The following is a 26,706-nucleotide window of genomic DNA, read 5'->3' on the forward strand; positions in this document are numbered from 1 at the left end:
CCCCAAAGCATAATGTTTCCACCTCCATGTTTGACGGTGGGGATGGTTTCTTGGGGTCATAGGCAGCATTCCTCCTCCTCCAAACACGGCAAGTTGAGTTGATGCCAAAGAACTCCACTTTGGTCTCGTCTGACCACAACACGTTCACCCAGTTGTCCTCTGAATCATTCAGATGTTCATTGGCAAACTTCAGACGGGTATGTATATGAGCTTTCTTGAGCAGGGGGACCTTGCGGGCGCTGCAGGATTTCAGTCCTTCACGGCGTAGTGTGTTACCAATTGTTTTCTTGGTGACTATGGTCCCAGCTGCCTTGAGATCATTGACAAGATCCTCCTGTTTAGTTCTGGGCAGATTCCTCACCATTCTCATGATCATTGCAACTCCACGAGGTGAGATCTTGCATGGAGCCCTAGGCCAAGGGAGTTTGACAGTTGTTTTGTGTTTCTTCCATTTGCGAATAATCGCACCAACTGTTGTCACCTTCTCACCAAGCTGCTTGGCAATGGTCTTGTAGCCCATTCCAGCCTTGTGTAGATCTACAATCTTGTCCCTGACATCCTTGGAGAGCTCTTTGGTCTTGGCCATGGTGGAGAGTTTGGAATCTGATTGATTGATTGCTTCTGTGGACAGGTGTCTTTTATACAGGTAAGAAACTGAGATTAGGAGCACTCCCTTTAAGAGTGTGCTCCTAATCTCAGCTCGTTACCTGTATGAAAGACACCTGGGAGCCAGAAATCTTTCTGATTGAGAGGGGGTCAAATACTTATTTCCCTCATTAAAATGCAAATCAATTTATAACATTTTTGACATGCGTTTTTCTGGATATTTTTGTTGTTATTCTGTCTCTCACTGTTCAAATAAACCTACCATTAAAATTATAGACTGATCATTTCTTTGTCAGTGGGCAAACGTACAAAATCAGCAGGGGATCAAATACTTTTTTCCCTCACTGTATGTTTGTACTCCAAAGAACAAGGAGATGAAACATGTCACATAAACAAGATCAATAATGTAATTGACATTCCAGTGCATAATAAAGTGTTAATAAAATGTAAATGAAAACCTTTGAAACAGCGTAGTCACCTTTAATATACATTCACTTCAACAGGGCTTGACTGAATGCAGTACATAGGCTACTCCAAGTTGTAAAGAACAGGAAGAGAAGTTGTGGCAAGTTAATAAGTACGGCAGAGAAAAATAAAACACGAGGGGCGGTGGTACTTGGAGATTTTTTTCATCTGAACAGGGTGAATAGTTTCTGGAACCATTTCCTCTGAATGATATCAGATTATCTCAACCGAGCCCCGAGTTTGAGCTTCAAACAAATCGAAGGCCTTTCAAACCAGGCTTTTTTTTTTACTGTGTAGGAAAATCAAAGATGAGATTACTTGCAGATGTATTTTGAGGTATAAGATGTTTGTAGTTCAATAACACACATTAGCGGTACATCAATACTTTCAGTTCATTTACAGTATTTGGCTTTGTTGTGTTAAAAAGCCCTATATTCCAATATCACATGGTCCTAGTGGGAATCTGTTTTTAATTACTGTTTAATGTGCACAGATAGGCCTATACTTCATGTGTTTCTACAGTATGTAATGTAGTAACACTCCTGTGTGTGTGTGTGTGTGTGTGTGTGTGTGTGTGTGTGTGTGTGTGTGTGTGTGTGTGTGTGTGTGTGTGTGTGTGTGTGTGTGTGTGTGTGTGTGTGTGTGTGTGTGTGTGTGTGTGTGTGTGTGTGTGTGTGTGTGTATGCAGGTGTGTGTGTGTGTGTGTGTGTGTGTGTGTGTGTGTGTGTGTGTGTGTGTGTGTGTGTGTGTGTGTGTGTGTGTGTGTGTGTGTGTGTGTGCGTGCGTGCGTGTATGCAGGTGTGTGTATGCAGGTGTGTGTGTGTGTGTGTGTGGGCGGTAAAAAGTAGGAGCAAAACAAACAAATGGCCATCACTCTAACAGTGGACGCTCCTCAGAGGAAGAAGTGGAGGACCATCCTCCTCAGTGAATTTCATAAAAATAAAAATAGTAAAACATTAAAAAAGTTATCCTTTTTAGATAAAAGTATAGTAAATATATTAACGTCACCAAATCATTTATTGAAACACACTGTTTTTCAATGAAGGTCTACAGTAGCCTCAACATCACCGTAGGGTAGTGCCAGGGTATAGCCGCAGGACAGCTAGTTTCTGTCCTCCTCTGGGTACATTGACTTTAATACAAAACCTAGGTGGCTCGTGGAGCTCACCCCCTTCCATAGACTTACACAGTAATCATGACAACTGCTATCAGAGTTCCTGCAGCATGAACTGACATGTGTTCCACCCAATCAAAGGATCAGAGAATGAATATATTACTGAAAGCATAAGCTACAGCTAGCTATCACTGCAGTGTATACAATGTGGTGAGTAGTTGACTCAAAGAGAAAGACAATATTTTAACAGTTTGTACAAATTCATTTCCTCAAAAATGGAGAAGCGAGTGAGTGAGAGAGAGCTATATTTAGTAGTATTTTTTTGTTGCTTTCACTTACTTAGCTAGCGAATGTAGCTAGCTAGTTTAGCCTACTCAAACACCCGGCTCAAACAGAGAGGGATGCTATGTTAGTTGGCTGGCTATGGCTATCCAACACTGGAAATCTTCCAAGTCAAGGTAAGCTTTTGGTTTTATTAATTTCTTGCCACCGGGGCCCACCTGTGTAACTGCTAAACTGCTTGCTGACTGTATACTGTACTGCATGATTGTAGCGGGTTTACTAACAAGTTAGTTCAAGTAGCTATGTTGAATATGACATTAGCTATGGTGACAATGATGTAGGCTGTGTGTAGCGGTTATGATATGAAGGTTTGGCTGGGAAAGGTTTTTTCACCTGGTCACAGACCTGATATGTTGTGCACTGATGTCCACAAGCGAAGGGAAAAGGTGAGAGGAGGGGAGAGCATAGATGTGAGTAGGAATTATACAGCGATCAAAGAGATCATGTTGTTTGTAAACTCAGCAAAAAGATAAATGTCCCTTTTTCAGGACCCTGTCTTTCAAAGATTGCTTCCCATGCTTGTTCAATGAACCATAAACAATTAATGAACGTGCACCTGTGGAACGGTTGTTAAGACACTAACAGCTTACAGACGGTAGGCAATTAAGGTCACAGTTATGAAAACTTAGGACACTAAAGAGGCCTTTCTAATGACTCTGAAAAACACCAAAAGAAATATGCCCAGGGTCCCTGCTCATTTGTGTGAACGTGCCTTAGGTATGCTGCAAGGAGGCATGAGGACTGCGGGTGTGGCCAGGGCAATAAATTGCAATGTCCGTACTGTGAGACAGGACGGACAGCTGATCGTCCTCGCAGTGGCAGACCACGTGTAACAACACCTGCACAGGATCGGTACATCCGAACATCACACCTGCGGGACAGGCGCAGGATGGCAACAACAACTGCCGAGTTACACCAGGAACGCACAATTCCTCCATCAGTGCTCAGACTGTCCGCAATAGGCTGAGAGAGGCTGGACTGAGGGCTTGTAGGCCTGTTGTAATGCAGGTCCTAACCAGACATCACCGGCAACAACGTCGTCTATGGGCACAAACCCACCATCGCTGGACCAGACAGGACTGGCAAAAAGTGCTCTTCACTGACAAGTCGCGGTTTTGTCTCACCAGGGGTGATGGTCGAATTCGCGTTTATCGTCGAAGGAATGAGCATTACACTGAGGCCTGTACTCTGGAGCGGGATCGATTTGGAGGTGGAGGGTCCGTCGTGGTCTGGGGCGGTGTGTCATAGCATCATCGGACTGAGCTTGTTATCATTGCAGGCAATCTCAACGCTGTGCGTTACAGGGAAGAAATCCTACGTCGTGGTACCCTTCTTGCAGGCTCATCCTGACATGACCCTCCAGCATGACAATGCCACCAGCCATACTGCTCGTTCTGTGCGTGATTTCCTGCAAGACAGGATTGTCAGTGTTCTGCAATGGCCAGCGAAGAGCCTGGATCTCAATCCCATTGAGCACGTCTGGAACCTGTTGGATCGGAGGGTGAGGGCTAGGGCCATTCCCCCCAGAAATGTCTGGGAACTTGCAGGTTCCTTGCTGGAAGAGTGGGGTAACATCTCACAGCAAGAACTGGCAAATCTGATGCAGTCCATGAGGAGGAGATGCACTGCAGTACTTAATGCAGCTGGTGGCCACACCAAATACCGACTGTTACTTTTGATTTTGACCCCCCCCTTTGTTCAGGGACACATTATTCAATTTCTGTTAGTCACATGTCTGTGGAACTTGTTCCGTTTATGTCTCAGTTGTTGAATCTTGTTATGTTCATACACATATTTACACATGTTAAGTTTGCTGAAAATAAACGCAGTTGACAGTGAGAGGATGTTTCTTTTTTTGCTGAGTTTATGTGGCTGCTTTGAAAGTGAACTGTGTTTGCGTGTGATCAGGGTTATATTAATTCGCTCGATTCTGTTGAAAAATGTTTCTTAAACTGAATGAAACGGGGTTAAACATACCTGAATTTGTCCAATAGAAACCCTCGTTTGCAACTGGTGGACTAATGCTTACACCCTAGATCAGATAGATGCAGGCAAGAGTGTGCAAGGCGATATTGAAAGGGTCAATTTCTGTCACCTTGATTACTCAAATTTCTCTCGACCTACGGTGTAAACTTTCATTTATAGGCTAGGTTGTAGCAACCTCATGATGGGTACAGGGAAAATTTGAGTATCATGTAGTAACTGAATGAATGAATGAATGTTACATTGAGCTCGTTGAATGGAATATGAATGACAGTCATCCAATATACTATAATAGAAATAATATTGTCCTCCCTCATCTTATACGGCACTGACCGCCACTGCAATGATGATCTAATACAGTTGTTCAAACAGGCGTCACTGCTCACTCACGCTTATCAATTTAATGACCTAAAACATCTCACACACACACACACACACACACGCACACGCACACGCACACGCACACGCACACACACACACACACACACACACACGCACGCGCACACACACCAAGTTCCCACTGGCATTTTCAGACTGTTGGCATACACTCTTCTAACGGCCATGGTGCATTATTTGCACAACTGTCTTGTCACTGTATTCGCTATACAACGTTCTGCTGCGTAGCCTAGGCAAACATCTTGCAAAAAATCTGCGCATTATGGCAACTATTCACAACCTTATCCATGGTGCATTACTAACAGTAGTATTTCCCCCGTTATTGTAACTATCCTTCTAACGACTATAGGCCAGTAGGCTATGTCTGCACACCCAATAAAACAAAGTATCTTGGCATCCTGGTGGAGGGCTATGCGTGTGTCCGTGTCCCTCGTCAAGCTGCTCTCCAAATCTGCTACAACACCGCTATTTTGCAGCCCATTATAAACCTATAGTGGCCCACTAGATTGAGTACCCTAACCTGAAGGTTAATCATACGTTACAGAGGGCAAGTGAAAGTAAATTATCCAAACGGCTGCTGGAGGAATAAACAATGAAACAGGGGTTTTACGCAAACGTGTCTGTGGGAGGAGAGGCAACTCAAGGACCACTTTTGCATGCACAAAGCAGCTAATCTGAGGAGCTGTTTGAATATATTCATGGATGGATTCTCCCTTTCTTGAAATAATTATTAATCTAAATATAGGCCTATTAGATAAATTATGATAGGCTATATAGGCTATAAAGAAATAATCACTGATCTGACATGATTTGGTTCGTAGCCTAGCGTAATATCTCCTGTCACTATCCATCTATTTGTAATGTCTTCAAGGATGGGAGGAATGAAGAATGCATAGGTTATCCCAAAACAGGGGCATCGTCTCCGTTATAGGTTATTTGTCTCAGCTATACCGTTAATTTAGGCTACCACGTGTTTACCTTATAGAGGCTAGTGGCTAGACCTGTTGGCTGTTATAATAATAGAACGTAAAATGACTTGTCTCAGATGGGGCTTTACCCAAACACCTGCCCCTTGCCCCGTGGCTATGCAAGGTCCAAGACAGGGGTTTGGGGGCAGCCCTTGAGCCCGACATGGACACGCAATCCTTCTCCATGCAGTCAGTGACTTACATTTACAAGATAGTAATCATTAGAAGTGTAGCCTACATAAAACACCATGCCATTATGAGCACATTTGTAAGTGAACCTTCTGTTTCAACATATAGGTTTCTAGCCTAGCTCCCTAAAATATACTATGCAAGGTCTTGCCATATGCAGGGGATTGAGGATAACACTGTAGCGAATTCGAAGAGCACCATGACAGGGACTGATGTAAGCAACTCCATGTCTCTTTGCAGTCTGACAACGCACCATGGCCATTACATTGGTATTGCTTTGGGGATACCGTGTGTGTGTGTGCGTGTGTGTTTGTGACGTCTGTTTGAACGAGTGTATTAGCATTACTTTTGACCAGGGCCCATAGGATCTGGTAATATTTTGCACTATTAAAGAGGAAATCAGCAGTTGCTACATCCATTTTTGGACTTGATTCTTCAAGAATATAACTAATAAATGTCTTGTGAGCTTAGTTCAACTGTTGTACCCCATCAAAACCCAAAATATGGCCTCCTGAATGGCACAGCGTTCTAAGGCACTGTTACTACAGATCCTGGATTGCGACCCATGAGAGACCCATGAGGCAACGCACAATTGGCCCAGTGTCGTCCGGATTAGGGGAGGGTTTGGCCGGCCGGGAAGTCCTTGTCCCATCGCGCTCTAGCGACTCCTGTGTCGGGCCAGGTGCATGCACGCTGACACGGTAGCCAGGTGAATGATGTTTCCTCCAGCACAAAGGTGCGGCTGGCTCCCGGGTTAAGCATGCATTGTGTCAAGAAGCAATGCGGTTTGGCGGGGTTGTGTTTCGGAGGACGCACGGCTCTCGACCTTCACCTCTCCCAAGTCCGTACGGGAGATGCAGCGATGGAACAAGACTGTAACTACCAATTGGATATCACGAAATTGGGGAGAAAAAGGGGTAAAAAAAACTACAAACTAAAAAAGAACCAATTTTGACCTTCTTTTACTCCAATGTTTTTGTAATGAAAGTAAATGTAAACAAACACAATATAGCTTCAAAACATGGTTAACATGGTCCCTCAGCTTGTTACCAAAACAGGAGCGGGGAGGACGCTTTGTTATTGTTTCTAATGCTGATTTCCACTTTAAGGGAATAGGGTGCCATTTTCTGATGCAGACTACCTGTCACAAGCCTTGTATATCCATATCAACACGTCAACACATCCCATCCACATCTCATGTTTATTCATGAGGATTGTTTGACAGCAGTGCATACTCCAAGTCATATCAAGAAGGTCATGATAATACAATGTCAAGTGAAACTTTTCCATGAGTAGTGTTCCTGTCATCTACACTTACACTCAAATTGATGGAGTTTGTTTGACAACAGTGCATACTCAAAAAAGAAAACGATAAAGCGAGGAACAATATAAACGTTTGCTATTAACTGATTGATGACTTTATGGCTTTTAAATGTAAATGGTTAATTACAATTTTTAATTGAACTTTTATTTAACTATGCAAGTCAGTTAAGAACAAATTCTTATTTACAATGACGGCCTAAGTCAGACTAACTGAGTTTGTGTCAGTAGCTGTCAATAGATTATTCATGCACGTTATGGCTTTGGATCAAAACTTTCTCCCCACTCCCCAAATAGAATAGACGTTGAATTGACGTCTGTGCCCAGTGGGTCATCCCTATTTGTTTGTTAAAACACTGTCAACAAACCTTGTCAACATCTTTCTCCTTTAAATCTCAGAAGGGATGACATCCTGAAGGACATTTCTGATTTAAGCTACAATATCTACATTTGAAGTCGGAAGTTTACATACACCTTAGCCAAATACATTTAAACTCAGTTTTCACAATTCCTGACATTTAATCCTAGTAAAAAAATCCTGTCTTAGGTCAGTTAGGATCACTACTTTATTTTAAGAATGTGAAATGCCAGAATAATAGTAGAGAGAATGATTTATTTCAGCTTTTCTTTCTTTCATCACATTCCCAGTGGGTCAGAAGTTTACATACACTCAAATAGTATTTGGTAGCATTGCCTTTAAATTGTTTAACTTGGGTCAAACGTTTCGGGAAGCCTTCCACATGCTTCCCACAATAAGGTGGGTGAATTTTGGCCCATTCCACCTGACTGGTGTAACCGAGTCAGGTTTGTAGGCCTCCTTGCCTGCACGCGCATTTCCAGTTCTGCCCACTTTGTTGTCCTTATGCCATTTTGCCACAACTTTGGAAGTATGCTTGAGGTCAATGTCCATTTGGAAGACCCATTTGCAACCAAGCTTTAACTTCCTGACTGATGTCTTGAGATGTTACTTCAATATATCCACATAATTTTACATCCTCATGATGTCATCTATTTTGTGAAGAGCACCAGTCCCTCCTGCAGCAAAGCACCCCACAACATGATGCTGCCACCCCCGTGCTTCATGGTTGGGATGGTGTTCTTCGGCTTGCAAGCCTCCCCCTTTCTCTTCTAAACATAACGATAGTCATTATGGCCAAACAGTTTTATATTTGTTTCATCAGACCCGAGGACATTTGTCCAAAAAGTTAAATATTTGTCCCCATGTGTAGTTGCAAACCGTAGTCTGGCTTTTTTTATGGCGGTTTTGGAGCAGTGGCTTCTTCATTGCTGAGCGGCTTTTTAGGTTATGTCGATATAGTACTCTTTTTACTGTGGATATAGATAACTTTGTACCTGTTTCCTCCTGCATCTTCACAAGGTCCTTTGCTGTTGTTCTGGGATTGATTTGCACTTTTCGCACCAAATTACGTTCTTCTCTAGGAGACAGAACACGTCTCCTTCCTGAGCGGTATGACAGCTGCGTGGTTCCATGGTGTTTATACTTGCGCACTATTGTTTGTACAGATGAACGTGGTTTGGAAATTGCTCCCAAGGATGAACCAAACTGAGGTCTTGGCTGATTTCTTTTGATTTTCCCATGATGTCAAGCAAAGAGACACTGGGTTTGAAGGTAGGCCTTGAAATACATCCACAGGTACCCCTCCAAATGACTCAAATGATGTCAATTAGCCTATCAGAGGCTTCTAAAGCCATGACATAATTTTCTGGAATTGTTCAAGTTGTTTAAAGGCACAGTCAACTTAGTGTATATAAACTTCTGACCCACTGGAATTGTGATACAGTGAATTATAAGCTAAATAATATGTCTGTAAACAATTGTTGAAAAATCACTTGTGTCATGCACAAAGTAGATGTCCTAACCGACTTGCCAAAACTATAGTTTGTTAACAAGAAATGTGTGTAGTGGTTGAAAAACGAGTTTTAATGACTCCAACCTAAGTGTATGTAAACTTCTGACTTCAACTATATGTATATGACCCTCAAAAAACTTCAGGGATGGCTAAATGAAAGGATGATTTTTTTCTCCCCATCAATTATCGAAGGTGTTGGTCTGGGGTGAGGTAGGCCTAAGAGGGGATGTCAGAGCACCAGACATAGCACCGGACGGAGCACCGGACAGAACACCGGACAGAGAACTGGACAGAACACTGGACAGAACACTGGACAGAGATCTGGACAGAACACTGGACAGAACACTGGACCGAACACTGGACAGAACACTGGACAGAGAACTGGACAGAACACTGGACAGAACACTGGACAGAGAACTGGACAGAACACTGGACCGAACACTGGACCGAACATTGGAGGCATGTGAAGCTAGAGGGAAAGGAGCTCTCAGTCCAGTCCACTGGTAGATGGTAATAACACGCAAACGTACACGTACAAGCAAGCGTTGAGGAGGCTGCTCTTGAATGGACACACAAAAACATACACACCAATAGCAACCCACCCACACACTCCTACTCACCAGAGAAGGTAATATTGAATCCCTCGTAGGATATAGAAAAGTCTGATATGAAGCGCAGTTGGGCCTTGAAGTTCCCGTAGAGCCCTGCGTTGGTGGGCGAGGGCAGCTCGTTACCCGTTAGCCGTGCCAGGGGCTGGACAAAGCTGCCATTCTCTGTGATGAGCAGGTAGTCATGGTGATCCTCCAGGTGGAAGGTGTTGAAGGTAAATTGGACTCCTATTGGGACAAACCAAGTCAAGAGGAGAACAGCCAATAATATGGTTCAAGCTACCTGTCAACCTCCCCTGATGAAATTATCAAGTTCAATTGAAACGACGGTTTAATCTGAGAGGAGAACAGCCAAGTGGAGGGAGAGAGAACTTCATCTCATTACATTCAAAGGTGAGGTCAGTTAATATAAAAAAGAAGGCTCTGGGTTTTCTTTTTCTTTTTTTGGGGAGGGGGGGCAGGATTGCATTTCAATACGGAGTGATTATTCAGAGAAACATAATGATAGTCCATATTGAATATCTTAGCAGCCATGGGAAATTAAAATTCCAAAGAACTTTCATTACTCTCAACCTAGAGTCCTGTATTATAATAATATTTCAGCAAGATGGGCTGGGCTGGGAAGAGGACATACAGTGAATCTGCATTCATGTCCATTCCATTCCCACACTGCCTTTTACCAGCTTGCTGATAAAAGGAATAGGAGTCCATTCTTCAGCTGTTTATTCATTCACATATAATTAAACAATATCAACATTTTTACGGATTGTTTGCCTGTTTTCGCCTAATTATTTTTTTTATATATATTTTTTTAAATATTTTTTTACATTTTATTCCCTTTTCTCCCCAATTTTTTTCATGGTATCCAATCGCTAGTAATTACTATCTTGTCTCATCGCTACAACTCCCGTACGGGCTCGGGAGAGACGAAGGTCGAAAGCCACGCGTCCTCCGAAGCACAACCCAACCAAGCCGCACTGCTTCTTAACACAGCGCGCCTCCAACCCGGAAGCCAACCGCACCAATGTGTCGGAGGAAACACTGTGCACCTGGCCCCCTTGGTTAGCGCGCACTGCGCCCGGCCCGCCACAGGAGTCGCTGGAGCGCGATGAGACAAGGATATCCCTACCGGCCAAACCCTCCCTAACCCGGACGACGCTAGCCCAATTGAGCGTCGCCCCACAGACCTCCCGGTCGCGGCCGGCTGCGACAGAGCCTGGGCGCGAACCCAGAGACTCTGGTGGCGCAGCTAGCACTGCGATGCAGTGTGTTTTCGCTTAATTTAATTATTTATATGTTATATATCTTCAGGCAGAATAGCTATATCAGTTATGAAGTGTCACATTCCATTATACATATGATTGTAGTAGTTAATAACCCAGGCTTACCTTTGCCGTGGCTGACTTCCACCGTCCAAGTACAGTTTAGTGAGTTGGGATACATCTCAGGATATCCAGGGGACAGGATGGTGCCGCCGGGCCCTCGCACGTCTCCTCCACACAACGCTGGGGGACAAAGAGGGGGAAACACTTTACTTTATTGTCCATGTTTTTGCAGAGAACAGAAACAGTGCTCTTCACTGTAATCAGTAATATCAATACTATGCATGCCAGTCTTTCTTGGCTAAAAGTAGAGGAGAGACTGACTGTATCAATTCTTCTTTTTTATAAGAAACGTTAATGTGTTTAACATTCCAAGTTGTTTGCATAGTCAACTTATACACAGCTCTGACACACACACTTACCCTACCAGACATGCCACCAGGGGTATTTTCACAGTACCCAAATCCAGAACAAATTCAAGAAAATTCAGTATTATATAGAGCCATGATTGCATGGAACTTCCTTCCATCTCCAATTGCTCAAGTTAACCCCAAACCTGGTTTAAAAAAACAGATAAAACAACACCTCACAGCACAACGCCTCTCCCTATTTGACCTAGATATGTTATGTGCATGTATTGATATGTAGGCTATGTATGCCATTTTTAAATGGATGTAGTTCTGTCCTTGAGCTGTTCTTGTCTATTATTGTTCTGTATTATGTCATGTTCATGTTTTGTGTGGACCCCAGGAAGAGTAGCTGGTGCTTTCATGTATCTGTCCTAGACAGATGTAGCGCTGTATCAATAATTAATGGAGCAACTTCTTTACTAGTAAGCACTTCATTCAAACAGGGAAATCTGGACAACTACATACATCTCATTGTGTTCCTCACTTTGCTCTCTTTCTTTACATCTCGCTCTATACATTATTTCACTCTTTTTCTCCCACTCTCTCCTTCTGAACATGAAAGGAACTGAAAAAGATGTTTCATTTTGACATGACCTGCCTTCAATTTCAATATCATAGAACCTTGCATATCAACATTTCAGCATAGACCTTTTTTAAATTTTTAAATTTATTTATTATTTTTACCCCCTTTTCTCCCCAATTTTCATGGTATCCAATCGCTAGTAATTACTATCTTGTCTCATCGCTACAACTCCCGTACGGGCTCGGGAGAGACGAAGGTCGAAAGACATGCGTCCTCCGAAGCACAACCCAACCAAGCTGCACTGCTTCTTAACACAGCGCGCCTCCAACCCGGAAGCCAGCCGCACCAATGTGTCGGAGGAAACACCGTGCACCTGGCCCCCTTGGTTAGCGCGCACTGCGCCCGGCCCGCCACAGGTGTCGCTGGAGCGCGATGAGACAAGGATATCCCTACCGGCCAAACCCTCCCTAACCCCGGACGACGCTAGGCCAATTGTGCGTTAACCCACAGACCTCCCGGTCGCGGTCGGCTGCGACAGAGCCTGGGCGCGAACCCAGAGACTCTGGTGGCGCAGCTAGTGCTGCGATGCAGTGCCCTAGACCACTGCGCCACCCGGGAGGCCCTCAGCATAGACCTTTTCCCGGGGAGGCTGGTAACAGTAATATCAGGACCTTCATTTGAATGCTCTGCAACAGGGACTACATCCTCCCTCCTTATTCCACTTAGGTCCACTAGATAGCACAGCCACAAAGTCAAAATTGTCTATATCGTATAAATTCATGAAAACAAAAATGTGCTTTTTGTTATTCATTTAAGGCATAATATTAGCAGTGGGGTTAAGGTTAGGGTTAAGGTTAGGTTTAGGTTTAAAATTACATTTTAAGAAGATAAATTGTTGAAATAGGCTGGGTTTATGACTTTGGGGCTGGGGTAACTAGTGATGACTAGGAGGCATGGGAGGTAAAATGACAAGCTAGAGTGCAGGTAAAGGATGCTCCCGGATCCCTAATCTGGTGAGAATATCAGTTCCTATCAGGCAGAGGAGCCATCACAGCAAATTGATAGCCTAATGGCCTGGCATTGAATTGCATTGTCTTAGATTTGTTTACTCCCTGGAAAATGAAATAGATCTCTGAAGTCAAAACACGGAGAGACGAACAAGCAACAAGACTTTGTTAGCCCCAGAGTCGCTGGGGTGGTTCCTCTTTAACCAAGTAGCCAATTTACACGAACTGTCATTGGCTTTAATATTTAAGGACCACTCTTGTAAATATCTCGTCACTCATGCATAACACAATTCAATCTTACAGCGGTTTTGTCAATAGGCAGTTTGGTACCATATCATATGAGAGAATATTTAAACTAATTGATGCCTGTTGAAAGTGATAGATCAAGATATTGCACATACTGTCGATCTAAACCAGGGCTCTCCAACCCTGTTCCTGGAGAGCTACCATTCTGTAGGTTTTAACTCCAACCCTGTTCCTGGATAGCTACCATTCTGTAGGTTTTAACTCCAACCCTGTTCCTGGAGATGCCCTCCTGTAGGTTTTAACTCCAACCCTGTTCCTGGATAGCTACCATTCTGTAGGTTTTAACTCCAACCCTGTTCCTGGAGATGCCCTCCTGTAGGTTTTAACTCCAACCCTGTTCCTGGATAGCTACCATTCTGTAGGTTTTAACTCCAACCCTGCTCCTGGAGATGCCCTCCTGTAGGTTTTAACTCCAACCCAGGAACAGGGTTGGAGAGTCCTGGTCTAGACTCTAGAGCAGTAGCCTAATGATCAGATACTGTATGTACTATGCAAACGCCTGCTTTAGCCCACTTCTTATGTGTTCAGGATGACAATAATCATGACAGATGAGTATAAATCATTAGGTAAATCCGCCTTCAGTTTTAATGGCCACCATTTTTGTAATAACCTGCAGAACTCCCTGTGTCTTGATTCCCTGGTGCCGCGAGGGCAGTTTAATGAATTTGTTAAATGAGAATATTTTTTTTTCAAAATAAATGTAAACATTTATTGTGGTGTTGAAATTGTAGTTTTTTTAAATTGTAACATGTAGTTTGTGTTTTTGTTTGTGTTGAATTTGTTGTCCTCAGGGCACCATTGAAAATGAAACCCTGGTCTCAATGGGCTCCCCTGATTAAATAAAGGTAAAACCATTTATATCAATAATAACTCACACACAAACAGACCTGGTAACCAGGCAAGTGCAAATCTGCCACAGTCTTGGTCACCATGGCTACAATCCATACCATGAAAAACAAAGATACATGCAAACTGTAGAATGCTTCCGCAGTTCGTGACTTTGGCTTTTGTACAGTATCCTGCACCTGAAAATCACTGGATGTGGACACATTAATTTTGAACCAATTTGAAGTGGTTTAAACTGGTTTGAACTGATTTTAATTTGTTTAAACTAGTTTTAACTGGTCCATACCATCACAGGTGGGCAGTGGATGGCTCCACCAGTGGTTCTTCTCACAGACGAGCGGTTCTTCGTGGCTCAGTCTGTATCCAGGGTCACAGCCGAATGACACGGTTGAACCAATGGTGAAGTCTTGACCGTAACGCAATCCGTTGACCGGGAATCCCGGGTCCTGGCAGGAGTAGGTGTCCACCGTCACGCCTAAGGACAAAATGTTAGATATATTATGAGGTAATAACAAAGCAATTGACTTTCATCAAATATCTCATACAGAGAACACAAACAGAGCTGTAACAGTTCAGGAGTGTTATAAGTTAAAACTATGGGTAGGGCTACAGGTGTAGAATCTTAATTTGATCACCCTGTTGCAGGAGAACTTTCCTTCAATAAAGGACATTTTAAACCTGTATTGTATTTGAGGTTTAAAAAGGCTTCTGAAATGTTTCATTTCTACTTTGAAATTTCAGACTTGATTTTCCCTTACAGAATATGTATCAACCACTACAAAAGTGTCCATTAATTATAATCCACATAATAATTCAAGTTTCTTGTTGCTGCAGGATTATTTTCCTGCTGCAGAAAACTGGCTCATATTAAGATCTTACATCTGTAGGAGTTTTTCCTGACCACATGACCTGACCAGGAACAATTCGGCTACTAGACTTACTTTCGTAGATGATCTTAAATCCACTGTTGGAGCGGCTGTTGTCGGTGGTGAATAGCATATACAGGTGGTTAGTACTACTGAACAGGAACTGGGGCACCTGGGTACCGTTGAACGAGCCAACCAGAGGAGAGAGCAGGTTGGGCCCATCGTGGATCTCCAGGAAGTCATAGCCCAGCTCTGTCTGAAACCTGGACCATTGAGAGAGGGGGAATTATGAATTATGAAATGCACGAATTTGATTTGCTTGTGATAAAACATATTCAGTAGTGCAGTTGCATAAACATTGATTAAGCCTACTACTGCACTAAAAATAACTTTGAAAGGAGACTCTTTAAAAATACGCAATAAATAAGCAACACCATTCCATTATAAGTGCCTTCATTGATGTAGAAATCCATTCTGCGTATTCAACAGTTAGAAAGTGCTCATAAAATAGAGTAACTTTATTGATATAATGGACACGCACTTGTCAAAGGTGATCTTGATGGAGCGTCCGGGCTCGGTCTCGATGACCCACTCACAGCTGAGGGAGTCCTTATAGTATCCAGGCCACCCTGGGGACAGGATCACCCCACTGGGAGAGGAGAAGTGGCCTCCGCAGGGGGCTATAGAGAAGAATACAGGGGGGAGAGCGAGCGAGAAAGAGAGAGAGAAAATACATTTTCTTAAGTTTATTGGTGTTGTTGCCTTTTTATATTGACCTGGCACCTCTTCCTGTTTAACAAAAATACTTAAAAATGCCTTATTTGCTCATCTAAAAAACAGTGGCCTATAGCATACTGTACATGTTACAAGGGCAGCTAAGCAGACATGAGGTTCTTTATTACCCTGCCCATATGAGTGATGTCACCACAGCATTAGGAGCCATGGGGAGCAGGGTGAATGACTGACAGGAAGTCAGATAGAAGGAGACTGACTGCCCTACAGCACACTTGTTCCCTGTCCATCCCTGAGCCTCCCTAGCATCCTTCAACACACAGGTCCACTCCGCTTACACTCACTTAGGCTATTGTCTGTGTTAGGAACAGGGTAATTGACCCCCAAAAATGGTGCATGTACGGACGTGCTCATGTACAGACGTGTGCACACACACACACACACAATATTTACCTTCACATTTGGGGATGGGGCCACTCCACATCACTTTGCCGTTGTCTAGCTCGCAGGTGATGGTCTTGGCCCCCTGGGTCTTGATGAAACCGTCCTCACAGATCACTGAGATGGAGCTACCCAGTTGAAAGTTGTCCCCGAAGCGCCTCGCATTTATTGGGATGCCCGGGTCGGGACACTCGTTGTGGCCGAACGCTGAAAACAGATGGACAAATGTTGGCTATTTGTCAGATGTAACCGACGTCACGACAGATTCGCTTCCTCCACTGTCCCCTTACTGGGCTTGAAGCATTGGTCCTCTGATCACAAACACGTGGCGGATTGCTTGAAAATGTACAAACCAGTTGCTCCATAGAAAAATATCAAATTCAATGGCGCCGAGACATACGCAACTATGGGGCAAAACAGACAGGGTTGGCTTAGATTGTTGACAACATGTAAACTATATTTAGTCTCCAAATGTTTATTGAAATAACTACATAAATACAGTTCCACAATGAGCATTTGTTGTCTCTTAAATACATAGTTACAGGTGTTGGCTCGCTAGCTATTAAATTTGGTCATATTAGCATAGATATGACATCAGTCAAAACCCCTCAACAAAACAAGACATGGTATTAAGAACAAGATAAAACTAGCTGAAACAAGCATCTTCGACAAAACAAGACATGGTATCAAGAACAAGATAAAACTAGCTGAAACAAGCACCTACGACAAAACAAGACATGATGTCAAGAAAAATATAAAACTAGCTGAAGCGAGCACCTACGATGGCAGCCTCTATGGCAGCCTCTTGTCATTGTTGGTAGCTGTCTGGCCATCCAGAATCACAACAACGCACAGCATTCTGGCCCCATCAATGCGCACTCATCCTTTTCGTGGTGTGTCAGCCAACCATCTATAGTTGTGTGCATCTATTGTATTTTCATGTGCATGTCTAATATATTGCATTGCACAACTCTGTAAATGTGTGGTTTTGAGACAGTTTTTTAGACAGTTTACTATTTTCTACATTATAGAATAACAGTGAAAACATCAAAACTATGAAATAACAGATAAGGAATAATGTAGTGACCAAAAAAGTGTTAAACAAATCAAAATATATTGTATATTGAGATTCTTCAAAGTAGCCATCCTTTGCCTTGATGACAGATTTGCACACTCTTGGCATTCTCTCAACCAGCTTCAAGAGGTAGTCACCTGGAATACATTTCAATTAACAGGTGTTTTTTAAATTTTATTTAACCAGGTAGGCCAGCTGAGAAGAAGTTCTCATTTACAACTGCGACCTGGCCAAGATAAAGCAAAGCAGTGCGACAAAACAACAACACAGAGTTACACATGGGATAAACAAACGTACAGTCAATAACACAATAGAATAATCTGTATACAGTGTGTGAAATTTAAGTAAGGAGGAAAGGCAATAAATAGGCCAATAGTGGCGAAGTAATTACAATTTATCAATTTACACTGGAGTGAAATATGTGCAGATGAGGCTGTGCAAGTAGAAATACTGGTGTGCAAAAGAGCAGAAAAACAAAAACAAATATGGGGATGAGGTAGGTAGTTGGTTGGATTCGGCTATTTACAGATGGGCTGTGTAGAGCTGCAGCAATCGGTAAGCTGCTCTGACAGCTGACGCTTAAAGTTAGTGAGGGAGATATAAGTCTCCAGCTTCAGGGATTTTTGCAATTTGTTCCAGTCATTGGCAGCAGAGATCTGGAAGGAAAGGCGGCCAAAGGAGGTGTTGGCTTTGGGGATGACCAGTGAAATATACCTGCTGGAGCGCGTGCTATGGGTGGGTGTTGCTATGGTGACCAGTTAGCTGAGATAAGGCGGAGATTTACCTAGCAAAGACTTATAGATGACCTGGAGCCAGTGGGTTTGGCGACGAATATGTAGCGAGGACCAGCCAACGAGAGCATAAAGGTCGCAGTGGTGGGTAGTATATGGGGCTTTGGTGACAAAACAGATGGCACTGTGATAGACTGCATCCAATTTGCTGAGTAGAGTGTTGGAGGCTATTTTGTAAATGACATCTCCAAAGTCAAGGATCAGTAGGATAGTCAGTTTTACGAGGGTATGTTTGGCAGCATGAGTGAAGGAGGCTTTGTTTTGCGAAATAGGAAGCCGGTTCTAGATTTAACTTTGGATTGGAGATGCTTCATGTGAGTCTGGAAGGAGAGTTTACAGTCTAGCCAGACACCTAGGTATTTATAGTTGTCCACATATTCTAAGTCAGAACCGTCCAGAGTAGTGATGCTAGTCGGGCGTGCGGGTGCGGGCAGCGATCGATTGAAGAGCATACATTTAGTTTTACATGCATTTAAGAGCAGTTGGAGGCCACGGCAGGTGAGTTGTATGGCATTGAAGCTCGTCTGGAGGTTAGTTAACACAGTGTCCAAAGAAGGGCCAGAAGTATACAAAATGGTGTCGTCTGCGTAGAGGTGGATCAGAGAATCACCAACAGCAAGAGCAAAATCATTGATGTATACAGAGAAAAGAGTCGGCCCGAGAATTGAACCCTGTGGCACCCCCATAGAGACTGCTAGAGGTCCGGGATTTGACACACTGAACTATCTGAGAAGTAGTTAAAAGATCATTTGCGGAATTGCTTTCCTTCTTAATGTGTTTGCGCCAATCAGTTGTGTTGTGACAAGGTATACAGAAGATAGCCCTATTTGGTAAAATACCAAATCCATATTATAGCAAGAACAGCTCAAATAAGCAAAGAGAAACGACAGTCCATCATTACTTTAAGACATGAAGGTCAGTCAATCCGGAAAAAGTCAAGAACTTTTAAAGTTTATTTAAGTGCAGTCGCAAAAACCATCAAGCGCTTTGATGAAACTGTCTCTCATGAGGACCGTCACAGGAAAAGAAAACCCAGAGTTACCTCTGCTGCAGAGGATAAGTTCATTAGAGTTAACTGCACCTCAGATTGCAGCTCAAGTGGCTCAAACATGCTAGTAACGGTCCTCTGACTAGATCCCAAAAAAGTATATACCTCAACTGGTATGCCTTCCTTTGCATGAAGGTCTAATGTGAGGTAGACTTCAATAGTGACAATAGAACAGAGTAGACCTAGTCTCAAATTGTCTTAAACGTTGATTATAGAGAAAGAGGATGATAAAACATATAGGCAAAAAAAAAGCTACTACAAAGTTGTTGTTTTTTTGGGGACGTAACCTATCATAAAAAATGGATGACGCAGTACACAATTGTGCACAATTTTCGTGGGACCCGTTGGGCTCGTGAGCACTACTTTCAAAACTACTGGCTGAAATGATACAAAAGCTCTGGAACCTCACTTCATGGCAATATTCGAAGCACCTCACTACATGAAAACACCCACTTTTTTCTAAAGGGTATTTATTATTTTCGTTATAGTGCTAGTGACCTCCCAGCTATTTTGTCAGACCTTTATGAAGTGTAGAGTGGACTTAAACCCTGGCACAAGCTGTCTCCCAACTAAAACGGCCCTTAAACTCTTCTTATCACAGCCTCACAGCCCAAGTCAGACTGACTGACTGATGGATGCCTTGTGACAGAACGAGCACGCCAGTCGAACATAACGTTTGTCACAACGAATCCACATTTAACAGTGCTCAATCATGTTACTGATAGTGTCCTACCAGAATAACATGGAATCAGGTGTCAGAAAAGCCAGCTCAGTTGTTGCTAAGGATTCATGGCCTCTTTTTTCCTGTCTTTTTTTTGACAGAAGTGATGAATTGGCGTGACATTTCACTTCTCCTTCAGAAAGAAGCCGTTACCAGGCAGCCATTTGAAAAGGAGAACTACGATGGGTGTGAGGGGCAAAGCCGGTTTGGTGGAAATTGATTAAGACCTTATGTGATGACTAAAAAGAACTGACAATGACATGAGCGATAGGCCAGGGTTGGACAAGCATCACAAGAATCAAATCAGGACAAGATATACAGGACTATGGTCATTACAGTAAAGTCACCACAAGGTGCCACAAAATGATAAACTATACCTGGTACGAACCAAGGGCCCAACTCTTTTTCACCTGGATTGTGGCAGAGCAGCCATGCAATACCTGCTACATGGGTTCAACTGAACTGAGCCCTAATAAACTGACAAAGACAAACAAAGAACAGCACAGAATTCAATGTCAGGGTTAAACCTACTGCTGTATGTGATGTTGAACCCTCGTCCGGCCATGGAGTGGTCTGCCTGGAACTCCAGCCTCAGTATGTTAGTATTACTGTCAAGGTGGGAGGGTGACTCTGCCCCCGAGAAGCGTCCCAGGACAGTGGCGTCCAGCAGCTCGCCGTCTTTCACGGTGAGGAAGTCGTAAGGTGCCTCCAGGTCAAAGTCATTGAAGGCCAGGTGGATGCGACTGCCGGGCTCTGATATGATCAGCCACACGCAGTTCATGTTGTTGCTGTAGCCTTCTGGGTAGTCCGGTGATAGAACCGTGCCCATTGGCGCCGTGAAATTGGACAGGCATGGGACTGTAGAGGAGAGGGAGGGGACAAAGAGAGGAGACTTGGATTATGTGATTGGGGGTTGATTGGGTACTAAAAGGAACTGTACTGTATGTAGCAGAAATTGTTGAAATATATTTTTGGACATTTATTTATTTATAATTATTTACTGTAGATGGGTATGGGAGAACTGTACAGTGCAGTATGTTCCAAGTTATCTTCTATGCAATATGAATGTGCCATGCAGGATGATATTTCTAAGAGATTATTTCACCCTTTGGCAGTTTGATCTCCCACTCTCAATGAAATATGAATGCATTCAAATGCAAATGACACGAACTCCTATGGTCGGGGGTGTGACACACCTCTCTCTAGTCCCATAAGCATTCTATATAAGACAGTTCATCAGATAACTATTAGTATGACTGATTTTGGAGAACAGAGCAGTGAATTAATGATTTGACGCATTAGTGAGAGCCTAAAGCAGCGACGGAAGACTGATTAACTAAGTTAAGTGTGTATTTTTCAAAGGCTGATGAACTGATGAGGCGCAATGATGAAGCACGATGAAGCGTGTCCACTTATTAGACTTCCATATCATCTGCATACAACGGAATTTATATCAATACAAACAGAGTGTTAACCCTGAAAATGTATCAGTCACTATATGGAACTGAAATATGGTTCTTACTTCAGAGGATCATGTTCAGGTTGTCATTGTAAATAAGAATTTGTTCTTAATTGACTTACCTAAATAAATAAAGGTGAAACAAAATCAAATGTAAATAATATATCATAGCAGAATGTTTGCCTCTCAAACCTAGAACTCAATCAACACACTTTTTGTAAGTAAGAAGTAGATATGTCTCCATGTTTAAGTTCCCCCTATCACACATGGGAAAGGCAGAATGGTTCTTACTAACAGATGAGCATGATCGTATCCCAAATTGCACCCTATTCCGTGTATGGTATAGAGCCCATAGGGTTCTGGTCAAAATTAGTGCACTATGTAAGGAACAAGGTGTCATTTAGGATGCAGCCCTTTACTGTCCCTTTACTGGTTCATAGGTATTTTCTTCTTCGCAACAACATGAAAAGTTAATATTGATGTTTTTAAACACAATTACAAGAAACTGAGTTAGTTTTAGAAACATAACAAAATCATGACAGTTTTTTTACCCCTTTTTTCATGATATCCAAAAAGTAGTTACAGTCTTGTCCCATCACTGGAACTCCCCTACGGACTCGGGAGAGGCGAAGGTCGAGAGCCATGCGTCCTCCGAAACATGACCCTGCCCAGCCACACTACTTTTTGACACACTGCTCACTTAACCCGCCCCGCCCGCCACAAGGAGTTTCTAGAACATGATGGGACAAGAAAATTGCCGGCTGGCCAAACTCTCCCCTAACCCGGACGATGCTGGTCCAATTGTGCACCGCCTCATGGGTCTCCCGGTCATGGCCAGCTGTGACACAGCCTTGGATCGAACCCGTGTCTGTAGTGACACCTTCAGCACTGCGATGCAGTGCCTTAGACCGCTGCGCCACTCGGGAGGCCCCAATTAGATGCGTTTTAGACCCCAGAAATTCAATGTGATTTAGACCCCAGAAATTAGATGTGTTTTAGATGTTCATACTCACAGATGCACATGGGGATGTTGGCTGACCATTGGTTGTTGTTCTGACAAGATATGGTCCTTTCCCCGATGAGCTCGAACCCAAACTGGCACTCAAAGCGCAGGATGCCCCCATTCAAGAAGCTGTCTCCTTCCCTTATCCCATAGAGGGGCGTACCAGGGTCCCCGCAACTCTCTTTGTCAATCTCTGTGGAAAACAGTGACAAAACATAGTGCTAGTGAGCATTATGACAGTTGACACTTTATTTTATTTTAGTGAATACCAAGGGGAAATGTGTCTTGTGTCTTTCTGTCATAAAACAAGCATACCATCCTGCTTTCCAATTCATGTAATGGATCCAATTCACAACATGAGTAGTAACAAAAAGGTTGGAATAATACTCAGGCTACATTCAGAACAAACACTGAATCATACAGGCAGCAATCACAAGGCGTTGGTGCTCATCATCACACCCATATAGACAGAAAATACTGTTGTCCTCAGAGCAGAATTATACACTTATGCAGTCTTATTTTCTATTCTTTGTGTCCATGTCTGAGAATGTGAAAAAAGGAGATGATAGGACAGTTATTTTGTCTGTTTTTTTAAACCCTACCACACTAAGGAAATAGGCATCCACGTGAATCCTCGCTAACACTGTGCCCGTGTCCATTCAGATAAGCATGAGTAAGCACGCAGTGCCTCTATCTCTCCCTGAATGCAGCAGCCTGGGAGGCCACAAAAACACCTAGGACTCTATTGAATCTGTATCGCTGAAGCGTTAGACATGTAAAGGTAATTTCCTATTTAGCCGCGTTTACCGTGAATGCAGTCTCCGCTAACGCGGGAACATTGCATTTAAATGTCAATCACACAGTAACGCTGAATTTCTGCGATATGGATTGAAAAGATCCCCTAATCACTCCACCCACACCTCACCCATCCTGGGTCACCACACCCAAAAATTATTATGATCACGTTAGTGGTTCGTGGGAGTGGTCGTCGTTTATTTCAGCCTAGGTGTAATGGAAGTCTTTGCAAAGTGTGATATATTGCATTAATTTCAGTCATGACACCGTCTTTATGGGAACTACAATACCTACCGCCCTGACTGCCTGGGCTGGGCTGTTCAATCTGTAGGGAGGGAGGGAGGGCCGGGCCGGGCCTGGGAAGGTTAGAGCATATTTACTGCTCTGTGTTTTACGACATCAGAATAGATGGAGAACAAATTGCTTTAGAGCAGCGCACGTCGCATCTGAATAATGCCTGGCGACAGAATGTTAAACACTAAGGTCATCTTTGTCTGTGGGGAAATGGTCAATTGTTATATCCTACCTGGCATGAGTATTATGTGCTCATAAGCACAATGCATACTGTTTGCCCCTAGCCTGGCCTTTTGTGGGGGAGTTTCTACTCCTGTATGCTTCCAGGAACAGCTGGGCAAAATGTAGCGATATTGCCAAGCCTCTGTAAGTAATGTAACACACAGCAATAAGGCCAGAATGGGGCATTCATTGTCCATTTCTAGTAATACAAGGTAATGTATTTCCAGTCAACAATACAGGCTATCACAGAAGCCCAATTTATAGGAAGTAGCAACCACATTGTACATGCAAAAGGGTGAAGAATATGTCATCGTATGCCTACTCCTCACGTATGCTAATTTTAAATACTACCAGTGAGATTTACTTTTCATAAATCTTGGCTAAGAATTGATCATTATTAAGCTAGATTCAGCCGTCCCTGAGAATTACAGTCCAATTAGAATCAACATTTAAGAAGTTTATTCAAAGGCCCGATGTGGAACTAGAGAAAAGAACATCTCAAAGATGAAAGTCACTAACAGAGATTCAAAGGACTTATACTAGCCACGCTAGTATAAGCCCACGTCTATTCTAATGAGGATATGAAGCTTTATCTGAGATTTTGAAAGCCTTACAGTAATACACTTACATTTACATTTAAGTAATTTAGCAGACGCTCTTATCCAGAGCGACTTACAAATTGGAAAGTTCATACATATTCATCCTGGTCCCCCCGTGGGGAATGAACCCACAACCCTGGCGTTGCAAGCGCCATGCTCTACCAACTGAGCCACACGGGCTCAAGTGTGTTCATACACTTGTACTGTATGAGTACTGTTGAGTAAAACTTGACCAACTTATCAAGGGATATACACTACCGTTCAAAAGTTTGGGGTCACTTAAGAAATGCCCTTGTTTTTGAAAGAAAAGCAACATTTTTGTCCATTAAAATAACATCAAATTGATCAGAAATACAGTGTAGACATGGTTAATGTTGTAAATGACTATTGTAGCTGGAAACGGCATATTTTTTATGTAATATCTACATAGGCGTACAGAGGCCCATTATCAGCAACCATCACTCCTGTGTTCCAACGGCACATAAGGGTTAGCTAATCCAAGTTTATCATTTTAAAAGGCTAATTGGTCATTAGAAAACCCTTTTTCAATTATGTTAGCACAGCTGAAAACTGTTGTTCTGATTAAAGAAGCAATAAAACTGGCATTATTTAGACTAGTTGAGTATCTGGAGCTTCAGCATTTGTGGGTTTGATTACAGGCTCAAAATGGCCTGAAACAAAGACATTTCTTCTGAAGCTCATCAGTCTATTCTGGTTGGGAGAAATGAAGGCTATTACATGCGAGAAATTGCCAAGAAACGGAAGATCTCGTACAACGCTGTGTACTACTCCCTTTACAGAACAGCGCAAACTGGCTCTAACCAGAATAGAAAGAGTAGTGGGAGGCCCCGGTGCACAACTGAGCAAGAGGACAAGTACATTAGAGTGTCTAGTTTGAGAAACAGACGCCTCACAAGTCCTCAACTGGCAGCTTCATTAAATAGTACCCGCAAAACACCAATCTCAACATCAACAGTGAAGAGGCGACTCCGGGATGCTGGCCTTCTAGGCAGAGCTCCTCTGTGCAGTGTCTGTGTTCTTTTGTCCATCTTAATCTTTTCTTTTTATTGGCCAGTCTGAGAAATGGCTTTTTCTTTGCAACTCAGCATTCCTTATTTCTCTGTATGTATTCACTCTGTATTTCTATCAATTGTAAATTAATGTGTAGCCTTCAAACGATACTACAGGGCAATTTATAGTTGTATTGCTTACAGCCACGGTAACCCTACCAACATTTCCTCGGGGTACGCTCATATTCCAGAATAATCATTTCATACTTTTTCAGTCTCATGTAGAAAAAAGCCTTTGCGAGAACTGGCAGTTAATTACCAGTAGCTAATCTGTTCATTACATTAACCCCTAATAGGGTATTTCCTCAATAAATATTGAGTTGGAAATTGGAGTTGATGATCATTGATTAGTAATGCCTGAAGTGTGTCTATAATTTCCTGTCTGTAATGTGAAGTGACCGATATGATGGTTGCTTCTAGAGAATAAAGTAACTTTTTATGACCTCTTGTATGCTGCCCACATCTGGTCTTCATTTTCCTTCTAGTAGTATTGTTTTTCTCTGAACCCTTGATACAATGGTATTTCTACACTTATTTAATAAGCATGGCTGCACACACTGAATTCATGTACAGATTCAGCTTCCACAGTACAGATTCAGCTTCCACAGTGTACAGTATGTAAAAAACGGTGGAATTGGCCGACATCAACGTGACCATTATAATGTGAAACAATATGTCACATCGGGAACTTTGTCAAAGATGAAACTGTGATTTGTCCTCCAAGGCTCCATAAAAGTACATTAACATCTCATCAATTGAACATGATACGTAATTTGAGCTCATAAGATATATATTCAATTTATGACCTAATCAGGGTCCCACATCTTCATTCCAGTTTTGCCCATGGAGGTTTTAAATCTGTCACAGGGGTCCTAAACCTTCAGCTCTTCTCAGTTTGGTGGACACAAATCAATCAGTGTGTGTGTGTGTGTGTGTGTGTGTGTGTGTGTGTGTGTGTGTGTGTGTGTGTGTGTGTGTGTGTGTGTGTGTGTTCAAGTTGAAAGTGTTAATGTCATGTGCACAAATACAATGAAATGCCTTTCTTACAAGCTCTAAACCCAACAATGCAGTAATCAATATCAATGTAGTACTAAAAATAACAATGTAGAACAAAAACACAATAAATACAAATGAGAGGGTCAGTTCAGGGTCAGTTCCAGTAGAATATTTACAATGTGCAGGGATGACAGAGGTAGATACTGTATGCATACGGGTAAGGTGACTAGGCATCAGGATATTTGACAAACAGAATAGCAGCAGTGTATATGACGATTGTATGTGAGTGTGTGTGCATGTTTGTAGAGTTAATATGAA

At 42.8% G+C, this 26,706-nt stretch overlaps 1 protein-coding gene across 2 annotated transcripts in view; it reads right to left on the reverse strand.

Annotated features, from left to right (window-relative positions):
* The window catches only part of LOC139559367 (CUB and sushi domain-containing protein 3-like), a 700,638-nt gene that overhangs the window by 274,193 nt on the left and 399,739 nt on the right, over positions 1-26,706 (reverse strand). For both annotated transcript variants that reach the window (XM_071375335.1, XM_071375334.1), the window contains exons 13-20: positions 22,423-22,605; positions 20,482-20,808; positions 16,328-16,522; positions 15,684-15,822; positions 15,218-15,405; positions 14,563-14,751; positions 11,251-11,367; positions 9,875-10,090 (exon numbers count right to left, since the gene is read on the reverse strand). In XM_071375335.1, the coding sequence (XP_071231436.1) occupies positions 9,875-10,090; positions 11,251-11,367; positions 14,563-14,751; positions 15,218-15,405; positions 15,684-15,822; positions 16,328-16,522; positions 20,482-20,808; positions 22,423-22,605 (1,554 nt within the window). The remainder of the gene's footprint in view (positions 1-9,874; positions 10,091-11,250; positions 11,368-14,562; positions 14,752-15,217; positions 15,406-15,683; positions 15,823-16,327; positions 16,523-20,481; positions 20,809-22,422; positions 22,606-26,706) is intronic.

The sequence above is a fragment of the Salvelinus alpinus genome, chromosome 29 (genome assembly GCF_045679555.1).
Source record: "Salvelinus alpinus chromosome 29, SLU_Salpinus.1, whole genome shotgun sequence".
Classification (NCBI taxonomy): Eukaryota; Metazoa; Chordata; class Actinopteri; order Salmoniformes; family Salmonidae; genus Salvelinus; species Salvelinus alpinus.